This window comes from Amblyomma maculatum, chromosome 3 (genome assembly GCF_055883805.1).
Source record: "Amblyomma maculatum isolate TAMU_Amacu chromosome 3, ASM5588380v1, whole genome shotgun sequence".
NCBI classification, from domain to species: Eukaryota; Metazoa; Arthropoda; class Arachnida; order Ixodida; family Ixodidae; genus Amblyomma; species Amblyomma maculatum.
Window position 1 is genome coordinate 132,116,923 of NC_139346.1, and position 24,234 is coordinate 132,141,156.

Sequence of the window (24,234 nt, forward strand, 5' to 3'; positions counted from 1 at the left end):
GGTATCTTTTGCTCAATTTGCACATGTACTCCATTGCATTGAAAAGTGCGGGCGCATAATGTGGCATTAATGATATTCACTGTGCAGCATGCGAACTTAGCAAGATTAATGATATTGACTGTGCAGCATGCAAACTTAGCAAGATTTTCCTTGTCACAAATGCATGACTAAGTCAGTTGTCAGGGGTAATCAGGACAATATGCTCAGTGTGGCTTGTCTTTCATAGTGCAAAACTGGTACAGCTTATCTCGTGTCTCCCTGCTTCATATTTGCAGCTCAAACAGAGCAGGTTGCAGTAAACAGGGAAGGGCAATAGAAACATGTCTTTGCTAAGAAATGTGCTGTGCATTTGAGCTTCTGTGCACTGACTGTGCCGTTGCTATGTTCACTGAAATATAATATGACAGAAGGTGGTGAAATCTGCGAGTATTACTTGGAGAGGTGAGAGGAGTGTTCCTAGACTTTCAAAGATTCAGGCCAGCACAGCTGAGCACTGCTATTGTGCACCTCTAAAGTGTATTAGTTACAGCTACATGTGCGGTTACAGGATACCCTCACCCTTACATGTGTGGGAAGCTCATGAAAAGCTTAGAAAAGAAAATTAGTTTTGCCAACCTGCATGTATTTTTTTATTTTTTTCACAAGCATTAGAATAACTTTCACAACTGTTGAATGGTCACTGTTGAAAATTCTACCATGCATTGCTCTTGCATGTTAATGATCATTTCAGAGGGAAATGTAATATGGATGTATATGCATGCTAGCAAAACTTATAGAGTGGAAGTGGTTTCTACCATATAACTGATACATTTTATGATCATTTAAGTTATTGTGGCACTGCCTGTGGTGGTGGTGCAGTGGTTAGGGCGCTCGACTATACTGTGCCTAAGGAATCGAACCCCGGCCGCGGCGACCACTTTTTGATGGATGCGAAAAGCAAGGCACCCTTGTGCTGTGCACACCAAGGGACCCCAGGTGGTCGAACTTTCTGGAGCCTTCCACTACCGCGTCTCCTAGTCTGAGTCACTTTGGGACGTTTGGGAACTCCACAAACCAAACCAAGCCTGTGGCTGCCATATGTGCTCATTTAACAAATGCTGTGGCGGTTGCCACAAAGACAGAGATGCGTATGTTAGGAGTAAAAAAAAATCTTTTCCATTGCATCTACGATGGTCACTAAGGCCCCTGTTGCTGTTCTACTAAACTGTAACTAAGTTAAAAAGCCATGTCTTGCTTCAAAGCCTCCAGATGGCTAGCTGTTCGATCTTCTTTTATGTCATTATTTTAAGGTTCTTCTGTAGGAATGCCACAGGGCAGCTCGGCAAGTAAACTTTTTGGCAGCATTCATGTGCACGCCGCACATTGTAGCAGATGCTGCCCACATTTGCTTGGACATTTCATGGCATTGGAACTGGGCCCTGTCTGTGCTATTTCAGGAAAACATTGAGCAGCGTGACTGTCGAGGGAGGACAGCCCTTATGCTGGCGGTAACCTTGGGCCACCTCGAGGCGTCCAAGATACTTCTCAATCACGGGGCCAACGTCAACGTAGAGAACAACGATGGTTACACGGGTATGACGTCTGGCTTAGCACGTAGAGGTTCATAACTTTGATGTACAAATAGTCAAAACACAATCGTCACATCCATCATTGGAACACGCTTTGTTTAATATACTTGTCTGTGAAATTTTATTTTGCTTATATTCATGTGGAGCTGTTACTGTCAGTTGTATGCATGAGTGTAAGAAAAATGTTTAATAATGATGTCCAATTCTGATTTGATGTGTGTTTCTAAACATGAAAGTGATGAAGTGGCAATTATATAAGCAAGTTGTTATTCGGCACAAGCGACTGCTTTTAGCAAAGTCAAACTTATTTTTAATTTTACGAAAGACGAAATTTCATTTTACGGTGTATTAACGAAAGACTAATGGAGCATCACAATAATGTTTTTGGTACGGTAAAAGAAACTATGGGCATACACTGCAGGGACTGTAAAAGCGACGCTTGCCAGCCATTTCTAGAGGAAGCAAAAATAATCAATCGGCATAATGACCAGACAGTTCGGGAGATTTTAGAAGCAAAAGAAATCAATAGGATAAAGGAAACTTGTATCAGCAGCCCGTCTATAGCTTTATCGGAACGTGAAGTAAGATTTATGAACACGAGAAAGTGATGCGTTGTGAAATTCTGGATGACACATGGTTCGATTGAATTCTTACACTTTCCGGTGTTTGTTTAGTTGTTCTTGTTTCTTTTATTGTGTGAACGTGTTCATATATATGGATGCAGGCATGCATAAACTTGTCAGTTGAAAGTCAGCGCTCGTCTTGTTGTCTTCCTTCATCCCTGTCGTTTTTTTCGCACTGTTCTACACGATGTCAGTACACGTTAAAGAACCCCAGGTGGTCGAAATTTCCGGAGTCCCTTCACTGTGGCGTGCTGAGTCGCTTTGGGACAAGCCCCATAAGCCAAACAATTTCACTTCCTATAATCCATCTGCTAGTCCAATTGGTAGGCTATTTGCGACAGGGATTTGCAACAACGACATAAGTACCTTTAATTGCATGCCATTGATTGTAAGTGTATGTTGTCCGCCGAGAAGTTAGGCAGATACTGCACTTTCCTTTCGCCCAAAACTGAACTAGTACCTAAAGCTGTTTAACACTTTGCCAACCACTGTGCCAGTCTCTCAGTGCAGAAAATCGCAGAATGAAAAGGCAACGTTAAAGGCACTATTGTATCTACTGTTAAGGCAAAGCTTAAGCAGTTTTCTCATTTGTCATCAAAGAAATAGGTGACATAATTGAAATTATATGCTGTAGCTTGCACGCAAAAGTTAGCGGGCAAAAAGCCCACTGGGGCAGCTGATGTCATTTGCCTATGCACATAAAGCTTTGCTCCTGAGGCCTCACATCCTCTGACACTTCACACTCCCAGCTTCCTTGCTCAGGTTGCTAAATCGTTTGCAAAATGTATGAAATTTGTTGTGGTTGTCTGGATATTATGTGCACTTGACTGCATCAGGTGATATGTGCTCACACTACTAAATGGCACCAGACCACTACAAAATGTTTTAGCATGTGCATCCCTCTTGTGGGAACCATGTGAAATAAAGCACTTCCCCTGGGCAGGTAATGGCAGAATAGGCGAAATGTTTTCATTTGGTTTTCGTTGAAAAAAAAAAGGGGGGGAAAAAAGCACGCTGAACAAACTTAGTTATCATTTGAATGGTCTCATGCTGTTTGCTGTTCTTGCCTGTAGGCCATGGCATTTAGTCCTGGCAGTTAGTCCTGGCAGCTTTTGCTGTTGCACTCTTTGGTTTTGTGTTGCAGAAAAAAAAAAAGAAGCACCATCTTTGAGAGCATTGTTTGATATGTCTACACCATACATGGGTGACTCGAGCCTGTAGCATCATCCACCGTGGCAGTGTTCTTTATTTTTCTCATTCGCTCCGCTACCCAGTGGTCCATGAAGCAGTGAGCACCGGTGATCCCGAGCTCCTGGCAGAGGTCCTCACCCAACGAGACCTCCAGCGCTACAGCTCGTCGGTTGGGGGTATCCCAGATCTCCTGAAGCGCATCCGGGACGTAAGTACCAGCTGCCTTTGAGAGCTCACGATGTGTGAGGTTATATCATATAGTACATTCACCACTTAGTTGGCTGTGGCTGAGGCTGAGGCAGCCATTACACATAGCTGTGTGGCATGCCTTTCCTATTAGTCTCAGTAGGAGTGCCAAGAGCAGTTTATTATTGAAGATACATGCAAGTTCTGGTGCTTCCGTGCATCAAGATAAGATGCAAGGGACTTAGGAATTGGTCAGCAGGTGTTGTGCAGCTCTGTTAAAAGAGGAAATTGCTAAAGGCTATCTTTTTTTAAGTGGTATTTTTCATATAAACCACAGTTGTTACCTTAGTTTTCCATGGTTTCTGCCTGTCTTCGTTTCACCATTTCCGCAATAACGCAGGCATCTGGTTATAGTGTACTGTATTCGGAGGGTTGTCCATTTGCGGGTAAAACTTGATTTTACTCAATTTCGGCACCTTAACCACATTCCTTAAAATTCGGGTAAAACCGGATTTTTTCCCGAATTTCTGAAAAAACTGTGCCCACGGAACTACTCTGCCCCACTTTGAGGGGTGTCTAGAGACGGCCAACCCAGAGGATTCCAGATGCCCTATATACCCTACATACCATCAGGCTGCAGGGTTTTTGTCGATTACTCCTAGGACAACGTTTTAAATGCCGTTTTGGTTCTGCACAATCCATGGGGAGTTATGTGCGCATGTGCCGAGAGTTCTAAGGAATATGCACCTACCACTGCACAGGGACAACTGCAAACGGATTATGGTAGCGGATCGCAATGCACTGTGACTGTTTAATGTTTTTTTTTTTTTTTTTTTTTTTTTCACTGCAATTTCACGTACAAACATATTTACTGGAATAGGGAAAGATGCATGCAAACATGAGCAAAAGAGGAAAGAAAAATAAAATCGACTTCTGCACTAAAAAATTAAGCATATGTTTGTGCCAAGCGGTCACTTTCCTATGCCAAACTGCACCTTTGCCTGCTTCAAAAGCTGCTCCAAGGTGATTTCAGCCAACTACATCAATGTCATTGCCGAGGAAAGCAGTTTGTAGTAGCTTCTTTTATGGCATATATAACTCAAGTTGATGTTGTCATTGCTAACGTTGCTCACATGCTAAACATGGAATGGTGTTTTGCCCTCTTTATATATATTTTTTTAATTTCTGTGCAGACCCCTGACTTCTATGTGGAGATGAGATGGGAGTTTACAAGCTGGGGTGAGTGGACTGACTTTACATACTAATGCAGCATTAGATGTGTTGCCTCGGCTCCATTTTTCTGATTTATGCAAGCTTATGGTACGTTTGCGTGAAGTTGTGACTATGACAGAGCAGTGCTGTATCAAGGAAGGAGGCAGATTGTCTTATCTTGGTGCATTGGGTTCTTTTTATGTGTCCATGTGCACGCAGAAGGGTTGCATTGTTATAATTGAACTGCAGGAGCTGGCTCATATGTTTAGATCAGATATTTAGTGTGATGATTTCTGCCCAGTTTGGTAGCAATGACCAAATCAATTTTATACGCAGACTGATTTTGAACCTCCCCCTTTTGTGACCTCAGTTCATGAACTTTTGCAGGCAACACCTTATTTATGATGTAACAGATATTATCTGCGCATTGATACCTACTTTCTGCTTGCTGTATGAAAATATTTAGACTCTTGTTTAGCCATTTGAACCACACATATGGCAATATCTTCGGTAGGGGCTGTTACAGCGTCACTTCACTGGGAGCACTGCTGTATGAGAAGCCAAGCAGAAAATTTACTTGAGCTGGGACGGTGCTTGAAAAGTGGTGGCTGGTGCTGCACCCACACATCATAGCTTTGTGCAAAAGGTTGTCGGATGTTAGTGCTGAGCAAATATGATGTTCTTGCAAACTATATGCGTAGAGACACAGAAATTATTTTCGGGTATGCCTCTGACTGATATGTACCCCATACTTAAATGCATGATGACAGTTATAACGCATGGAAGCTTGCCTTCAGGGTGAGAGCTTGGCCAGGCCAGTAGTCACTCATGGATACCCATAAACAGTGCACCACAAAAGTCTCCCTTGATGTTGTTATGTAATGCTTATAAGCAGTATAAGGGAATATAAGGAACAAACGATGCTTGACGGTCGCATTGGTTATGAGCAGGTTCGACTGAACTTGTTATACACTACCTCATTTTTGAAAAATTAGGACATACTGGAGGTGTCATGTACTGAAGGACGTACTGGAGGAGTCAAGTTATGTTATGATTATCAACTCGAGATGTACAGAGGACACCTAAGGTTCTCTGTCATGGACATGAGCGGGAATTTCAGACCCTATTTTTGTACTATGTATGCTCTTTAATATAAACAGAAATTTGAGCTCCTGGATGCATGGTTCTTCAAAAGGAAACAGCGTAACGGCAAAGGATGGAGCAAGCATGAAGAATTGGAGCTGCATTTAGCACTGGGCTTGTCTACATGTTCCATTCTTTGTCGCTGTTCTCTTTCTTTGTGAAAAGTGTGTCCATTGTTGTCAGGGTAGTGGGTGGCATTTTCGCATAGTTGGTTGCTTGTAGAGGTGAGCAGGTATTGAAATTTTCAAGTACGAGTATAACAAGAAAAAAATGCCGTCTAATATTTAATATGCGATCAGCTAAAAAAGAAAAATGGGAATATACGAAGTAGCAAACATTGCTGTTCTTGTGTATACCATACTGATAAATACAGTATATATATTTTATGCGAGAAGGACCTGCGTGAAACCGAGCGAAGCTTTCACATCGCTGCTGAATACACTAAACTCGCGTTATGTTGGCCCTCAAGTCACCAAAATAAAATGTCTAAACTAATTAACCAAAAGCTCACATCATCGAATAGGCCTAAAAGAACTGCAGGAAACTGTTCGCATCACAGTACTTTGATCTGATCTATGCCTGTCAGGAAAGCCCTCCTCACAAAACAGCCCCATCGCAGTTTGAGGATACTTCACTGCACGGTCCCCACAGTCAAGCAATGCGGTGAAGCATGCAGCATGGCAAAACTGTGGTGAATTCGAAAATTTTCAGTGTATTCTGTCATTTTCGAATATTCAGAAATTTCCGACTATCAGTTTTTCGAATATGAGTCGGATAACAAACATATTCAATTTGTGTTTGAAATTTCAAATATTTTTCTTTGACATTATGTGTTGTGTAACAGGGCTGAACAATGCACCAGGTATGTGGGACAAAACGAATTCTTGAGGAGTTAAGAAATGATCACATTGTTGAGAGAACAAAGCAAATTGTTCTCTAGAATGCTTGGGCCTCTGTCTGTACAGCAAGTGCATCGCAGTTCTACACCTAAGTAAATGACCATTTTCAACAAATAAAAACAGAATCTGGGCGCTCGAACAGTGCAATTTTCTAACTCTGCATAATTATTTACTTATTGTTTTGTTTTTTTCAGTGCCACTGTTATCCAGGGCATGTCCAAGTGATACCTACAGGGTCTATAAAAGTGGTAGGTTTCGTGCTGCTGCCTCTTGCTCTGCTTTGAAAGCAAAATCTTCTGGAATGCAGAGTGTGCAAGTTACACCATTGTATGGAGTCGTAAGGTTTCGTGGAGCTAAAACTTCACAGAGTAAAATTACTTTGTGAAGTTGGGGGAAGACTTTGATAGGATAGTAAAAAAAAAATTGTTTTAATACAGATTTAGATTGTGTTTGGTTCTTCTCACCATGGGTTGCTGCTTTTGTTATTCTACTCTGCGTTCCGTACTCTATGTTCATTCTTACCTTGGCTTCTCTGTAGGAGCCAAAGTCCGGATCGACACGACTCTCCTTGACTTTGACCAGTCCAGTGGTACACGTGGGAGAAGAAGCTACATATTCAAGGCACAAGGTAAGTGCAGCCTTGAGCACACTGCATAAATGCTGTAAAAGAATCGAGTGCAATAAATAAAGGTCAATAGGATGGAATATTTTGAAGTTTTTACTAATGAAATATCTAGACACTGCCACAGCATGTATATTCCTTCTTTAGTAACTCATAATGATACATTCAAGTATAGTTTCCTCCCCTGATTGATAAAAGACTGGAACATGTTTCTCGATTTTGTAGTTTTGTCTACTTCTTCTAATGCTTTTGTGAATAATTTAGACAGTGTTATTTATTGAATGTGCAGTGTACTATTAACTATGTGTGCGTTTTGTTATTTTGTTGTTTTTGTTCATGTGAGATTTTTTTAATACATGGCTTTAAGAGAGATTGATTTTTTTGTAATGCAGTGTTGTTATGCATTGCAAAAATTTCGGGTCCTTGTAATTAATTAGTTGTTACTTATATATGTATTGCACGCTTAACCTAATTAGATGTGTTGGCATTGCTCGTTTTCTTTTCTTTGTGTTTCCACTCCTGTAATGGCCCTCCATAGGGCTGGCAGTATCAATAAAGAGTGCTAAGCTTGGTTAAGGGAAACTTGCTAAGCCAATGTAAATCCACTTCTGCTTTGTTAGTACCATGGAAATTAACACTTGTCACCCGACTTCAGAAATAGTAAAACATTGGGCTCTGCAGATATTCAGAGCTTCTAACAGCTGTGAATAATACCATTTTTACATGTGTAACGTAGATACACGGATGTATTTACAGATATCTACAAAGGGGTAGCTGACGAACAACTTCAGGCCAGCGGCGCCCAGCACGAATCACACACACTTCGTCATTCTCCACATTCCATACGCGAGCACGGCACTTTGTCATCGTCGTCCCTTGACATAACTCCCGCTGCTAAGTACAAGACGGATCAGGTGTATGGTATGATTTGAGGCGAACTACGTGAATAACGTCGGTGGCAGGGCGGGTGGATGATGTCGGAGAATGAAATCAAGAGGGGCAACCTCATATGTCACGTCGGTCACCTGACTTAGCACACTATAAGGGCCGTTGTACTGGTGAAGGAGCTTCTCAGAAAGACGACACGCCGAGAAGGAGACCAAATGAGAACGAGTGATCCTGGGGCGTAGTGTACTGGGTGATGCCGGCGGTTGGTAGGTCTGAGAGGCGGTGACACGGTCACGAGCGATTTCACGGAGCATAGTTGCTTGAGTGATGGTGTCACGTGCATACTCTGTAGTCGACTCCAAAGATGGCGGCAGCAGTGTATCCAATGGCAATGCAGCATGTTAACCAAATAAAAGATAAAAAGGTGAATAGCCTGTGGTGTCATGCCACGACGAATTGTAAGCAAATGTTACATAGGGCAAGGTGGGGTCGAGTCCACGCAGAGAATGTTGCAACTGTGTTTGGCCGCCGCGTGAACTGAGAGGAAATACGGCCGCTTCTCACTTGTTCAAACCGGCGGCATTCTTTTAAGATCGGTCAACCGTTTCGCAGCCCTTGTACACGAGCAAGTTGAAGGCGTCATCTGCTATTCCCTTTACTACGTGACCAACTTTAGCACTGTCTGACATTGCGGGCTCAACTTTCATGCAAAGAGCCAAAATGTCTTGAATGTATGACACATACGATTCTGTGCACGATTGTTTTCAGCACGCGAGCTCCTTCTGCGGGGCTAGGTGACATCCGATTGGCTTACCAAATAAGCTGGAAAGTTTTTGCTTAGTTCCTCCTCGTGGGTCTCGAACCAGACCCTTGCAGTGCCCGTCAGGTAGAAAATGACGTTAGCCAACTTCATAGTCGGGCCCCACCTGTTGTGTACGCTCACGCGCTCATACATAGCTAGCCAGTCCTCCACATCAGCACCGTCCACTCCATTGAAGGTTCCGGGATCGCGCAGGTGGGCAATGATGAAAGCCAGGGTAAGGGATGCCGATAGTGCGGCCTCGTTGCTGGGCATGACTAAAAAGCTAGGAAGCTGAAGACCACTGCGGAGTTCTGTGCTTGCTATAGGCTAGCCCGCACCTCCAACTAATAATACACGGATATATTTACAGATATTTGCAAAGGGGTAGCTGACAAACAACTTCAAACCAGCGGTGCCCAGCACGAATCACACACACTTCGTTGTTCTCCACATTCCATACGCGAGCACAGCACTTTGTCGTCGTCGTCTCTTGACACATGATTGTAAGTAGACTCGAATGTAAGTCGACCCTCCAAATTGCATGTCTCGGAAAAAAAACAAAAGAAAAACATACTGCGGTGGATGCTCTCGACAACGAAAATTTATTGCCTAGCTGTACAACTCGTCTTCACTTCAAATCGCATATTTCGGCGATATACACGGCAAGCTCTCTGGATAGCATACCAACTGTATCCTTTGGATGCCTCTTCACATGGTATCACAGTTGAAAATTTTGTATCGCTGCCACCGCCACTCCTGCATAATCCGTTTAGAAGCTTCGAACTTGCAGCCCACTGTGCAGTTGTTGCTTCGGCATAAATGATAGCCGCCTCCTTGAACGCTGCACAGAACAAGCACCGAATGCTTTTTGGACTGGAGTCCGGAGAGCTCATGACGAAGAGTGTAGCCGGTTGTAAAGTCGGAAAGTGCGAACACACATTGAGCCGAACTCAACGAATGATCGGTGTCGGCTCTTCCATCAACCATCGGCACTCCCTGGAAGTGCTGCTGTGTCACGTGGCCCGAAGCGACTGACGTGATTCTAAAAGCGGCTCTTCCGTAAACTGCGACACTCCCGCAGCTGCAGTTTGTTAGTAAAAGTTAAAAAAGAAAAATTCTTCCCGAGAAGCACACACAGTAACTGAATGTTGCACTTAAAACCATAGAGCAAACAAGTTCGCCATAGCCTCCCAGATATGGTTTTTTTCTTAATCTTGTTAATAGTGCCATGCTTTGGTTTCGATTGTAAGTTGACCCCCCAACTTCGGATTTTCAAATTTTAGAAAAGAGGTCGACTTGCAATCCTAAAATATGGTATTTACTTTTCAAATCACACTGCCTTTTCACTAGTCGAAATGTTCAGACCTAAACATTCAGGAATGTTTAGGAGGTCTGAATATTGTCCCCTTAGTAGCACTGTGGGGAGCCTCGTCCTATCAAGGAAGCCACTTACTATTATGGAGCAGCTCTTCTGTGGTATTCCCTTCTATGGGCACGCAATACAGCAAGACATAATTATAGAAAATCATCACTTCCGCTCTATTTTCACTCAAAAGCAGATGGCCACTGCCTATTTTTTAAATAAAACTTCTGTGGTGTGATTGTTGCTTGGAGAACTTTTCGTAGGCATTTGATGTTCGAATACTTTGGATGTTATTTTTTTCCTGTTCCTTGAAATTCTGATTAACATGATTTCACTCCATTAATAAACCAGCGCATTTGCATTACTAATAACTTTTAGAGCGCAGCTCTTTGGCGCCCGTTCCTGCATTTTGCTTTGTCGTCGCCATCAGCCTCGTACCCCTGGTGACGTCATCATGATGTCACATACGGCCATGTCTAATAACCGGAAGTGATAATGACGTCACATTCGTTTATGACGTCATGACATCACCAGGAGATTCACGCATATACGAAGCTGACCCCGCCGGGCATTCGATCCAGGCGTCCGTGCTGCACCTTTCATTTGGCGCTTCCTCTAGTGCCGCACTACAGAGCATATAGAAATAGACGTAGTACAGCAGGCATCAGCGGCGTTTAAAATTGGTTGGCATCAAAGAAAAGGTGCAGTATCTGTCACAATTCTGTGCGGACACCTTAACCAAGCCATAAAAAAAAGGAGAAAGGTGGCAGTGTAAAAAGAGAGAAAGAGGTGCCGGTAGTAGAAGGCTTCGGACCACCACACATTTTCGATTGTGAGAGTCTACCCTATCTGTTGATACCTTCTAGTTGCCTCATAGTTGCTGTGCTTCGTGACAGCATTCAGTAAGCTTCTTTCTTGGGAGCATTAAGTCAGCCTGTAACATTAAACTTTTTCGACTGCATGCAGTTGTTACCTGAAAATTCTAAAGGAGGTATTAGTCTACAAAATAAAGTTTATTACTAAACTAATTACAGTAAAAGCTCGTTAATTCGAACTTCACAGGACCGGGGAAAAAGTTCGAATTATCCGATGTTCGAATTATCGAATGACCTCGAAAAAAGAACCAAAACCATTTGTATTACGGTAAATGTACTGTACTGTATTTAGTCGCGTAACGAACTCGCTCGCATAATGAACCCACCCAGCCCCGTTCGTGCCTACGAATAAAAAAAAATAATAATAATAAATGCTTCAGTGGTTAGCGCGTCCCTCCGTTTCTGCTGTCACGGTCCACAACACATTTCTTGGCAGTGCGCCAAGGTGCTGCGCAGCAATAACGGCGTGTTTATTTTTTTACTTTAGCTCCAGCAGGGGGGAGGAAAGCGAGCTTGGCAAAGTGCCAGCGCTTGTCCGGTTGTGCAAGCCTCCTTTTCAGTATGTTCGCTCATGCTGGGGCGGGCGGCGCCGTCTACTGCCACTCCAATCATCGGAACCAAGGGTGCTGAAAGCCAGCGTCATGATCGCGGCTGACTCGCGTGCTTAAAAAAAAAAAAAAAAAAAATTAACCCATAGTGCTTGTCCGAGATCATGGCCTTTTATGGGCGTTGGCTGGAACCTCGCCGACAGTACTCATCCCTATTTCCAAATTAACAGGGTTGGAATTAACGACTATTTAGTTGCGAGCTACGGAGGTTGCGCAGAAGAGAGAGCAAGCAGCCGCCGCTGCGCGGCCATGCACTGACCTTGCCGCGGCCACCGTCCCCTCCCTTCAACGCTGCCGGCCGGCCGCCACACCAGTCATGGTGCCATTTAAGTTTTACCTACTCTTCCATAGTTTTACCTGGTTCCATCTTCTGTTCCCGTTTGGACGTGCGCAGCCTCTAATTATGCCTACCGATCGCGAAGATGTTTCTTTACTTTTCCTTTTTTTTTTTGCTGTGTGATGTGCGCCAAGCCGCCTAGACGCGGCGGCGTGTAATTCGAATTATCCGTAGCGGAACCGACTCGCGTTCAAATTAACGGGCTTTTTTATACACAGATCTCTATGGAGCTTGGCCGGACCAAGTAGTGCAGTCCGAATTATCCGAAAATTCTAATTATCAAGGTTCGAATTAAAGAGCTTTCACTGTACTAAAGTTACTAAATGCCTGGTATACCTTAGAGGTATAGTATATTATGCCGGCTGTGGTTCCAAACAAAATTTAATTGGTGTATACTGCTACATTTTTTGTGGGAAAGAATGTGTCTTTAGTTTGAGTTAGGCGTACTGGTATTTAAATTTATTCAAAGATGTTTGAAAATGTTATAAAATATTTTTGATTTACAATCAATGTTTGCTATTCATATTCTCTTCACAACAAGAAGTTTGGTATTCACACACCCCTAGTCAAAAGAGGGTTGTAACTCTTTCTGACTTCAGTATTACATTGGGTTTGCAGCATAATTTCTGTTAAGCAACTAAGACTTTCATGAGTGTTCTTGGCCACACAGCTATGTCCAGTCTCAGGTAGCATGTACGAGACGTAATCTAGTGACAAAATCGCATGAATTGAGTGTAAATCTTAGATATTAGCCCTTAGACTCTAAGAAGTTAGATTCAGCAACGCTTTTACTGCCAGTCATCCATTTCCACATTATATCGTTTTTTCACAAGCTTTGTTCTCTGTAAAACCTGCATGTTTGTTGTCTTTAAACACTGAGCGCATTGCTCTATATTTGTGACATTGTGCTTACTGTGTCATTTTAAAGAGCAGATCAGATAGGCTTGTCATATTCTCTTGAGTGTCTTATTTCTTTTTCCGGTACCGGATCACATCCTTATATCCTCTCTCCTTTCTTAACGACGCCTTAGACATGCGATGAAATTTACATTGTGTCATTCAGCCCACAGTGTACTATTGGGGACGGCGTCATCTGCAAGACACATGGGAAAAAAACGATCATTTAAATATCATATGTGCCAATGACCACTTTGACTTCCACACATCAGAGCTCGTGAATGGGGCTTTCGTTTCCACAAGCGTGGTCTGTTACCGGCTGGTAACAGCGCTGGTATGGCCTTTGGTTGTTGCTTGTGCGGCCTTGTGCCCCATAATCTTCAACCGTTTTCCTGGTGCCGTTCTTGATGGGCTTTGACGTAATGTGCGACAAGAACACCTTGTTACAGTTTCATTGCAAGCGTGCCTCTTTGCTGCCTGCAGAAGACCTGGCGCTGATGATGGAAGTGGACCACGACAGCTGCCAGGTGCACGTCGAGCAGATGCAGGTTCTGCCGCCGGAGTATGTGGACCTGGCGGGGAGCCTGCGGCCTTCACAGAGTGCCATTTCAGCACGCCTCACCTCTCCCGTGGTGGCCACATACATAGACACTGACAAGATCAACTTCGAGAGGTATGACCACTTGACAGCACCATCTGCTGAGCCTCCAACTGCCCATTAAATCACGGCAAACACATTATTCTCTCATGCTTTTTCATTCCCGCTGAGAAGTGAATTGTGTGGCTTTGCTTCATAAATGCTATCGCCTAAACGGTATAAATGTTTACGCTGAAGGCAGTCCTCACACAGCATGGTAAACAGATGGCGCACAGGGGCAGATGACCATTAGGTTACACGCACAGGTCACGCTTGCGGATGCTGGAGCCATCTTTATTCGAATCAAGCGTCATCTGCTGAAGTGTGCCATTCCCTTTTTTTGCCTTACCACTACATTTGAGAAGCATTTTTAGATGCAGTTTTGTCTAGACTCAGCTTTAACGACACGTGTTAGTAAGGAAATTTCATGCATGCAGCTATGTGTCTGGCTGTGCGAGAAACTTTCGTGATTCCAAGAAACACTTGGCGGATAGTAAGCCTCTTGGCAGTATATCTGGATTCACAACAAACATTTATGGTGGCGTTTTAAAAATAGATTGCCTTCGCACATTTCTTCAGAGCACTCGACAACTTTTGAGAACCGGCTGCCTTCGTTGTTCTCTGGAAATTAAAAAATTATTACAGTAAGTTTTGCTTACATGTATTTTTAAGGGGAGTACTCTCGACTCATGCCCTGATGCGTGTCATGGTGTTTTAGATACTCCAACTTTCAAATGCCGTTTTATGTCTCTGTGATCTGTTCTAGGATGTCTGTTTGCTCTGCACCGAAGAATGACATCATAGGTGCCCTGTAAAATCAAAAACTGCTTTGAAAACATTAGGTTTCATGTACAGTCGAACCCGGATATATCGAACTCGAAGGGGATCGCGAAATAGTTCGATATATCGATAATTTGATAGACAGAAATCGGCTTGGGACAGCTCTTACGATGCGAAAAAACGATACCGCATTTGTCGCGTAATCAACTCACTCGCATAATGAACCCACCCTTCACTTTTTCACTCGAGGATTTGGGAAAAAAAAAAAGAAAGTGTTAAAGCCAGCTCGCTCACATGCAAGCGATTAAGCGATCTCAGCGACGAGCCGCAGCGACAGAGCAAAAAATTTCCAACTTGTTGGAACTGCGTCCCTCTGCAGTTCGAGCCACCGCGGCAGCTCGAAACAAGGTTTCTGTGTCGCCGCGGCAGAAATCGGCAGCGTTTTCGCTTGCATGCCGCAATCCGTTTTGGTCGTCTCATCCACAGCTCATTTCTTGGCAGCGTGCCAAGATAGCGCGCCAAGATGCTGCGCAGCGATAACGTCGCTGCGTGTGTGTTTATCTTTTTATAGCTCCTGCGGCCGCGGGGAGCGAACTTGGCAGACTGCCCGTGATGGCTTGATTGCACAAGCCTGGTTTGATTTATCACGCGGCGCTTGGGGCGGGCGTAGTCCACTGCCACAAAATATTGGAAAGCGTGGTACAGTAGCTGCAAATGCTGTTTGAAGCGAAAAATGCTAAAAGCCGGTGTCATGATCGCAGCTGACCGCGTGCTTTCGTTAATTTATACATGCAAGAATAAATTACTCCCGAAAAAAAAAAAAAAACCGCTTCGTAACGCCATATCTTACGCTACGCCGCGCGTACAGCACAACGATAAAAACAGACGACTCTCAGAAAAAAAAAAAAAAACGATAGATCTGCCGCTTGTTAACTTCCGCAGGCGCCATAGCCACATCAGCCGCTGTGCGCAGAGGGTTCGCAACACACGCTGGGGAAAGCGTCCGACGTTCTGTCTGAAAACGGGCTGAGCTGGCTTGGCGCATGCGTAGCGCGTGCTACTGCGAACAAAGGCCGGGAAAGAGAAAGGAGAGAGCTAGCTCGACAAAAGAATGGGCACACCCTTGCGCTTCACTCTGTCGCGTTTTTCCCCACTCGTTCCCACCGGTTCTCTCTGGTTCATTCACGCACATGGCTTGCAAATGTCACGTGCTGGTGCGCGGGAAACGATAACCGCAAATGCGCACGCCTTTAGGGAATGGGCGCGGCGCTGCCGTAGCCGAACTGTCCCCTCTCATTACTTCCGCGCGCGGCTTGAAAACGTCACGCGGCAAACGGCCGAGGGGGATGCGATGGTCTTTGGGAAAGGCACACTTTCCAGTGCGTGGTGCGGAGTTCGATATATCGAACGACCGGTGAAATTGAGTTCGATATATGACGCGGCTTTTCTATACTTTTACATGGGATTTTCAAGGGGATATTCCGTGAGTTCGATATAACCGAAATTCGATATATCCGGGTTCGATATATCTGGGTTCGACTGTATTCCTGTGGGCGCTAAGCCTACTTTCGACCCCAGTTTGCTGCGGTGTCTGCGGAGCTCCCCCTTGCTTCTAAGCACAATCATGATAAGTCAACATTCATAATAAGTCATTTCATCTGCAAGGGTTTGTAAAAGTTTCAGTGGAGGACAGTGACATGAAACTGTGCATGGGCGGTATGACAAAGTACCATGTTGTGGTTGCCCCTACATTTGATGAGTAGTTCCATGCTGCCATGACCTTATAGACCATTGAATGTCCTTCCCTTATGCTCAAACCTAGACAAAAGCCCAACTATAATGTCAGCCCAGTCCTTAAAAGTAAACGTTCACTCCCATTTCTCCCTGCTGGCCATTTCATTTGACTCTTGTTATTTTTTAATGGCAGTAGGGATTCCTTCTACAAGGACAGTTGCAAATAGCACTGCCATTTGTGCAGTAAACTGTTCATGCTGAAAAAGACGTGACAAGATAATCATCTGAATTTTGACTACACAGGAGTGCCACATTAAATAACTTTACAAAAATATATTTTGTTAAAATAATATTTGGCAAAGAAAGTGAAAATTGCATTAAGAAATAAACATGTGCAAAAGTATGTCAAGTAAAAAAAAAAAGAGCAAGTAACCAGAAGTCCAGCACTTGTGCATATACTGTACTGCCACCGTTTGAGTACACTGGGCACCACAGAACATCTGGCACTGATGAATTGCATTCGGTCACCATGACCTCATTTTGCCACATGTCGAGTGTTGATGCTTTCTGTGCAATGGTGCATTAATCCCAGAGTTTGAAGGCTGCACTTTCTAATCCGAGCTGCAGGCCTTAAAGGGGCCCAGTGCTGCTTTACCAGTAGAACTGGTGGTGTGGCCAGCTCAGTTGTTTCTGCTTAGCACTGCAAGTCTGAACAAACCAAGCCGATGTATCCAATTTCTTGAATTGCGAATACAGCAGGACCTCATTGATATGTTCCGGGTTGTACGATTTCTCGTTTCATATACTAAAAATTTAGGGCAGTAAAAACATCCCATGGAGTTAGTTCTTCTTCACTCCACTGTGGTCGTATAATACCTATGACGATCAACCAGACACATGCTAACTTGCAACCTTGGGACTCTTGACATGAAACACTGAACAGCGGAACTCACCTGCCAGGGTTGCTTTCCTGCTGTGCCTAGGTGCACAGGGGTGAAGCATCAGAGAAAGCCAACATATGAGACGCCCGTTTACGCAGAATCACGACTTCATGTAGGGAAAGCTTCCTTGCAGTGTCTAAGGGCATAAGGGTGAACCATTCGATGATTACAAGCGATTGCATACATGCGGTTACATCTGGGGAACACAGCATGAGTAAAAATGCAGCACATGTAAGCCATTGTGATGCCTTCTCCACATGTCACCGGTGTAAGGGGGCGAGGCATCTAGAAGCAACCAAGAAAGCGATTCCGGATTACTATTGCCATCTACAAACCGGATTTGTTATTAAATTTCTTCGGGAACTATAAAAGGAAGGTGTTTATACTTGATGTCAAGCAATGTCAATCTACACTATTATGCAGCTAAAGTGTCCACTCTAAATTTCCTTATGCCTCATTCAACAATTGGGATTTCGATTTAGCCAATATCAAATCATCAAGGAACTGTTATATATTCCATTACTGATGAGATAAACTTTACATCCATCTGGAGTAGGACTCGAGTCCAGTGGCGCATCAAAACCTATGCATAGCAGTGTTAGCATTCATCTAATATGCTTTTGTCTCAAGACCATGTTTTAAGTGTATGGAGAAGTACAAATAGGAGTCTTGTGACTTTTGTTTTGCTTTTTATTGTTTCACACAGGAACAAGTCTGGGATCCTCGGCTGGAAAAGTGACAAGACTGAAACAGTCAATGGCCACAACTGCAAGGTGAGATCTTTGTCAAAGACCAGCTGCTGCAGATAGGCCTGGTGCTTATAAGGGGGCATCAAAACTGGCATCTGAGAAAAACATATATTACCTTACATAAGCGGGAACAGCCTTACATATGAAATAAATAGTTTGAAATGCAAAAAAAGACACTGTGTTTCGGAACTGATTCAGTTCCTTCATGAAGAAAGAACCGAGCCGGTTCCGAAACATCTTGTTCTTTTTTTTTTTTTTTTTTTTCTGTGAAAGAGCTTGGTTGCCGTTATTCACCGTTATTATTCTAAATTTTCGAACCATACTGACTTCTGTCGAATGTTTTCTTTTGAAGGGGGGCATTGTTGTCCTGAAAAAGCCAATCCTTTATGTGCCACAGATTTGGTTTCTTTCACCGAATAGTCTTGCTCAAGCACCACAATATGTTGCTGCAAAACTGTAGACTCTCTGTCTGGCCAGAGATGTGACTCACATTTTCTTTCTTCACTCGTGAGATGATGGGCTTTGCCACTGTAATGACTGCTGCTTTCTCTCGGGGTCATATCCGTAGACCCAAGGCTCATCACCTGTGATGATCTTGAGCAGCCTCGTGCTCAGTGTCAACGTAAAGGTTGTGTACCATTTCCCCAATGTCAGCAACCCCATTGCATGTCTTTTGGCAATCCTCTTGCATAAGTCCCTTAATCCACCAGACATTTTCCAGAGTGTTGCTTGCGAAAGGCCTCTCAGATCACTCATAATCTTCATGGGACGCTGTTTCACCTCTGAAGCATGCATGTGTTTCGAACATTCCGTGCAGCTTATTGCTGTACACTTGCCAAAGCATATCTCTCCTCCTATCATGGCTGGCAGGTGGCAAAGAGACATTAAGCCGGACGCTGCGTTTTCTTTGTAATGATGGCTTGTGTTGCTAACACGTTAGCATTTCAAAAAAGGAACAGTGCGAACGTGAAAACCTTTGTGGTGTTCTGTGTTATCAATGCAGGTGTTCAGTGCAACAAACGTGGAACTTGTGACCAAGACCAGGATGGAGCACCTGTCGGAAGCCGACAAGGCTCGTCACAAGGCTGCACGGTCTCCCCTGCAGTCCTTCCTGGGAACAGTAGAAGTTGAGCAGGGCTCTGTCCTGGAAACACCAAATGGGGTGAGCCTGTTTCTGAAGCAGCAGACATTTCCAGCTGTAGTTGCCATCACTGTCGTTGGAATTTGCACTGAAAGGGTTTTCCAGAGTTTGCTTAGCAGCTTCCTTTGGACAAACTTCCCTCTAACTTGGAAGCTTACTTGCAGGGATATTGAAGGGGCATGTTGAGTGACATAACAGGCACTTACAAAGTCATGTATGTACTTTTCTAATACACAAGGCCATTGCATGTAAAAATGAGAGTGCATTGATTCACACTGATTCAAGTTTTATTTCCTTCCTATACAAATGGCCATTTGAAATTGGGCTAATCGACCTACATATAGAGCTGGTGGATTTTCAGGCAGTGAAACGTACTCCGGCTGCTGGTCTCAACTGCTATAGCAACATTGTGCAGTGGTCGCATTTTGAGCTGTGACCTCACGGACACCTGCTAGGTGTGCGTGTTGCATGCCCAGCACCACACTGCATCAGGCTGAATAAAGGGCCCCTGAAATGCTACTTGTGGTAATATACACTCTAATACAAAAAAAAATCTATAGCGGTGGTCTTTGTGAGCATTCAAGTGAAATTTAAAAGCTTTGCATCGAGCCTTTAAGTTACAAATATTTAAAAAAGTGCACCTGGCGACGTTTGGGCAACACACCCCCACGTACAAACCTCCCCTATGATGTCTCCAGGGCTTGCTGGGCGTGCCTGCTCATTGGACGCTCCCAAATTATGTGGGCGGAATGGGACGAAACGTGGTGGGGTGCCGTCACTGCTTGTTTTTCTTATTTGTTCTTTTCCATGACAGCATGAGCTGAGTTGAGAGGGTAGAGGAGGGGCATCATTTTCAGTTGCCCATATGTTCGGTGTTACTAGCTTAAAAAGTTTTGCGTTGCGGAGAGGACTGATGGGATACCTATTGATCGTAAGCGTTTTCTAGTTTTAGTGTGTAGCTTTTCGTGAGCCCTTCAAATGGAGCGAAGGAGCAGGCATGAAGGGAGCTAGCTCCCTTCATGCCTGCTCCTTCGCTCTTGGTTAGCAAATTTGCTGCTGAAAAGAGTTGTCACGCAGAAGTCGGCAGCCAAACGTCCTCCAATTGATGCACGCCACCAGACTGGATTTGGCGCATGTATGCGAGGAATAGTATAGGCACAGACACCTGGCAGGTTTAGATCTCGATGCCAAGCGCAAGCACTGACAGGCTGCGACTTATATGCAGGCACACAGTGTGTATGCCTAGGTAATGTGCTTAGAGTTGCAGCTGTTTGCTGTGACACGGTGCCATTCCAAAGGAGGTAAGCTGAACCAAAACCACATGAAACAAGCATTCTAGAAAGGCTATTTGCTCGAGAAAAATACTTCAAGATTTCAAACATGCAGCATTTAGATCGAATGAAATATCGCATGCTGAACTGTTTGACTGAATATTAAGAATTATGAAATATTCGCACATGCCTATTGTTACGCAAAATAAATATGGTGGTAGGTAGCAGCATTGCTCATGATAAACTAGCCCCGACCTCTTAGCATTTACGCAAGATGCCCGTGTACTTCTGTGATATCAAGCACTTTAAAGACTGCCAGGTGGTCGAAATCGCCAAAGCCCAGTGTCCTTCACAGCCAGTGTCGCTTTGGGGTGTTAAACGGCATGCACCATAAATCATTAATTTTGCCAGCATAGCTGCGCGGAGAGGCAAAGCATGGGGCACAGATGGACGGCAGTTTTTGAAGAGAGATGTCCCGTCAAAGGGGTTTGTGAGACCTCACCGTACTCTTTCTGCTTGCTTGAACTGCAGGAAGTGACAGAGTGGCGAGGAAACCCATGCCACATTCGTCCGGAGGAGTACTTCAATGCCAAAGTTGACCTGGGAGGCCGGGATATAGGCCGGCCTCGGGAGGCTACCGTGCGCACGCAGAAGTTCCGTGCCAACCTGTGGCTTTGCGAAGACTACCCACTCTCCTTACCACAGCAGGTGAGCCAACAGCAACTTTTTTTTTCTGTCCTGCTACTTATTCTGTGGCCATGATTACCAGCAGGTGCTTGAAAACCTTGAATACCATTGAATTACGGAAGCCTGTTTTCAAGGCCCTTAAAAACCTTGAATTTATGACTGGTCTTTGAAGATTCTTGAATTCCTTGAATACTAAATTTGAACTGGTGTTTTTCGTCATGAAAACGTTTTTGTTGCTAAACTTTTATTCTTGACTGAGTTCTGAACTGCGGGGAAGGAAACGTATCGATTTTTAGCCTATTTAGCGCATTCTCGTTAGGCGGCTGGCAACACTGCAGTGGGCGCGCGGCTGCGTTATAGTGTTCTAGAATTGTGAAGTGTGCCGTCTTCGGCGCGCGGCAATGGGAGCGACGTGGTCGCCGGTGCGATAAAAAAAGCGTAGGTGGCGCTGTCAGCCGTAGGAGCGCATTACAAGCACGCGTGCCGCAGAGGAAACGCTTGGGGCGTCTGCTTCTGCGGCTCGTTTCCTGCGTGAATTTTGTTGCATCGCTTTGCTTCTCTGGCTGTTATACTATGGCGCGTTGTTGAGCGAAGAGCGATGATTGGTCAAGCACGAAAACACATGTTTGCAGAGAGCACAGTAACAGTGCCGTCCCCCCCCCCTTCTATTACTGAATGCTCTTTTCCCTTCCTTTCGTTCTTTCTTCTTGCTCATTGCGCGCTCTTTCTTTTGCATTCCCTATTCGAACCCTTCCCTTCTCGAAATACACTCAAAGCATGGTTTCCTAAGCAACAGCACCGCGGAAGGCCTTCGGGTAACTTTGCAGTCCACAGTCGGCCTTGTTGACTACTTATCTGCAAAATGCTGTTTTAGATACATTATCACATCGAGACTAAGCCAAGACAAACTAGAAAACCTCTTCGGCATCGTGAGGCAATTTAATGGCTGCAACGATCATCCAACGCCGGCTCAATTTTTAGTGACAGTTAATGCCCTGGCATTTTACAACTTAGCGAAGCCCCCAAAAACAGGAAATTGTAATGCTGAAATTGTAAATGCCTTACTAGGAATTAGCCGTACAAGCGAGAAACCTACACAGCTTCTTTCAAATCCTATTGATGAGCTTGACCGTTTGGTTGACGAGGGAAGGCGCGAGAGCTACTTTGAATTCCCTTCTTTCAGATGACCACAGATACGTCACTAGGCACAGTTCTAGCCGTCTCATAGCTTATATTGCAGGATATGTCGCTAGAAAGTTCATGAAGAAGTCAAAATGCAGTACTTGCTCCGCTTATCTCACTTCAAGCAAATCGTGGGCGGCACAAAAAGAAGAAAGTCAATTTATTTCAAACTTCGACCACGGAGGTCTTCTTTATCCGTCCTCGGAGCTTGCAAAGCTCGTGCACACGCTGGAAGAGTCTTTCACATTTTTTTTTTAGTTCAAGAAAGATTAACGCAAATAGCATGCATGAATTTGCTTTGTTTTTGCAAAGCGCACATGTTTCCAAGTTTGGTTGCCCTACTCATGACAAAGAAATGACACTTAGCATAGTGAAGTTCTACGTCCTCATGCGATTGCGTTTTTATGCCAAATCGCTAAATCAAGAGCTGTCCTCTAAGGCAGAGCAGGTAAAGCACCTGAAGCTGAGGAGGTGCAAGTAATCGTGTTTGAGGACTTTAATCATTCTGCCTTTCTCTTGTGTGTTTTCAAATTTAGCAGCTTAATTTATTCGAGGCCTAGTACAGTTCATTAATATTCTCATATAGTTCTGTACAGTTTTATACGTTTGTACCATATTCTTGAACTAAGTCGCGATTTTTTTTTTACGTCGTCCATTATGTAGTTTCGTTCATTGCTATGTGCTCTCATTCATTCATTTCGTTTTGAGTAGGACTGCCAGTTCATATGTATTCGCCCACATTTAAATAAAGTCATCAGTAAGCGCTGGCATAATTTCTGTCTTCAAGCAATCTTCGCATACCTCTATTTACATGTGGCGCAAAAAGTAAAGTCATCAGTAAGCGCTGGCATAATTTCTGTCTTCAAGCAATCTTCGCATACCTCTATTTACATGTGGCGCAAAAAGTACGCTAGTCTAGTCTAAAACACTATTCACTGCGTTTTCAGTACGTGCGAGCGTCGATGAAAGACTTCAGTCTAGCCCGCATAAACCGGTGCATCCAATATTAAACATTTACATGATCATAGAAATACGTTAGACATTCGTCATTGAACCTCCCGCTAGTGTTCAAGAAATAAAGCACCCAATACGTTCAGGAAATATATCTTGCCGTTGCTTGCCAGTTCGTCGGCAATCTGTATCTTACATTTTCTGACGACGGCCCTTTATTTTATAGGCAACTAGTTGTTTTGTTGATGAACATAACTGTTTTAATACATTTAGACAAGCGTGTGGGAGCGACACAATTTATTGCGCCTTCGGAGTCCGATTGAACTAGCGGTGACGGTTCACCCAGCTGTCTGCTCCGCGCTCACTGCGCTCCTCCTGCACACAGCGCCCTCTCTCCTGTCATCGCTGAAACGACCAGCTCGCCGGCGGCAGACGGCACACTTCTCAATTCTAGAACACTATAGCTGCGTCGTCCCATCGCTATTGCATCGCCATCACTCACTGAGCCCAACGTTTTTAGATAGGTTTACCGAGCCGTGCGGCCGTGTCTACGCTGGCATTACCCTAGTGCTTGCATTTTTTGAATGAGCGTGGCTTCTGCCTGTCAGCGCACGTGATATTTTCATATGTGACACAATGCCCGGAAAGAGCAAGTTTCAGGCTACGTGGCTCCACCATGACGAATACAAGCAGTGGATTGCGTCTGATACAACGAGTCCACATCGGGCTAAGTGCAAGCTTTGCGGTAAAACTGCGGGTGTGACTGCCATGGGTGAATCCGCTTTAAAAAGTCACATGAAAAGCAGCAAGCATATTGGCGCAATGAAGGTAGCGCAAGGGAGCGCGTTGAAGAGGTACCTGATGCCGGTCGTGGTAGAGCAGTCTACTAGCGCGTGTTCCTCGCAGTCGCCAAGCCTAAACGATGCTTGCAAAGCGCACGAGCTTGT

General features: G+C 44.3%; 1 protein-coding gene across 2 annotated transcripts in view; it reads left to right on the forward strand.

Annotated features, from left to right (window-relative positions):
* Positions 1-24,234, forward strand: part of LOC146196054 (ankyrin repeat domain-containing protein 13D) — a 59,329-nt gene that overhangs the window by 1,240 nt on the left and 33,855 nt on the right. For both annotated transcript variants that reach the window (XR_014706072.1, XM_084598062.1), the window contains exons 2-10: positions 1,437-1,572; positions 3,466-3,590; positions 4,762-4,807; positions 7,017-7,070; positions 7,361-7,450; positions 13,698-13,887; positions 18,013-18,079; positions 19,059-19,217; positions 20,999-21,175. Coding sequence is in view for 1 of the 2 variants with exons in the window: in XM_084598062.1 (XP_084454188.1) it covers positions 1,437-1,572; positions 3,466-3,590; positions 4,762-4,807; positions 7,017-7,070; positions 7,361-7,450; positions 13,698-13,887; positions 18,013-18,079; positions 19,059-19,217; positions 20,999-21,175 (1,044 nt within the window). In the remaining variant the exon portion in view is untranslated. The remainder of the gene's footprint in view (positions 1-1,436; positions 1,573-3,465; positions 3,591-4,761; positions 4,808-7,016; positions 7,071-7,360; positions 7,451-13,697; positions 13,888-18,012; positions 18,080-19,058; positions 19,218-20,998; positions 21,176-24,234) is intronic.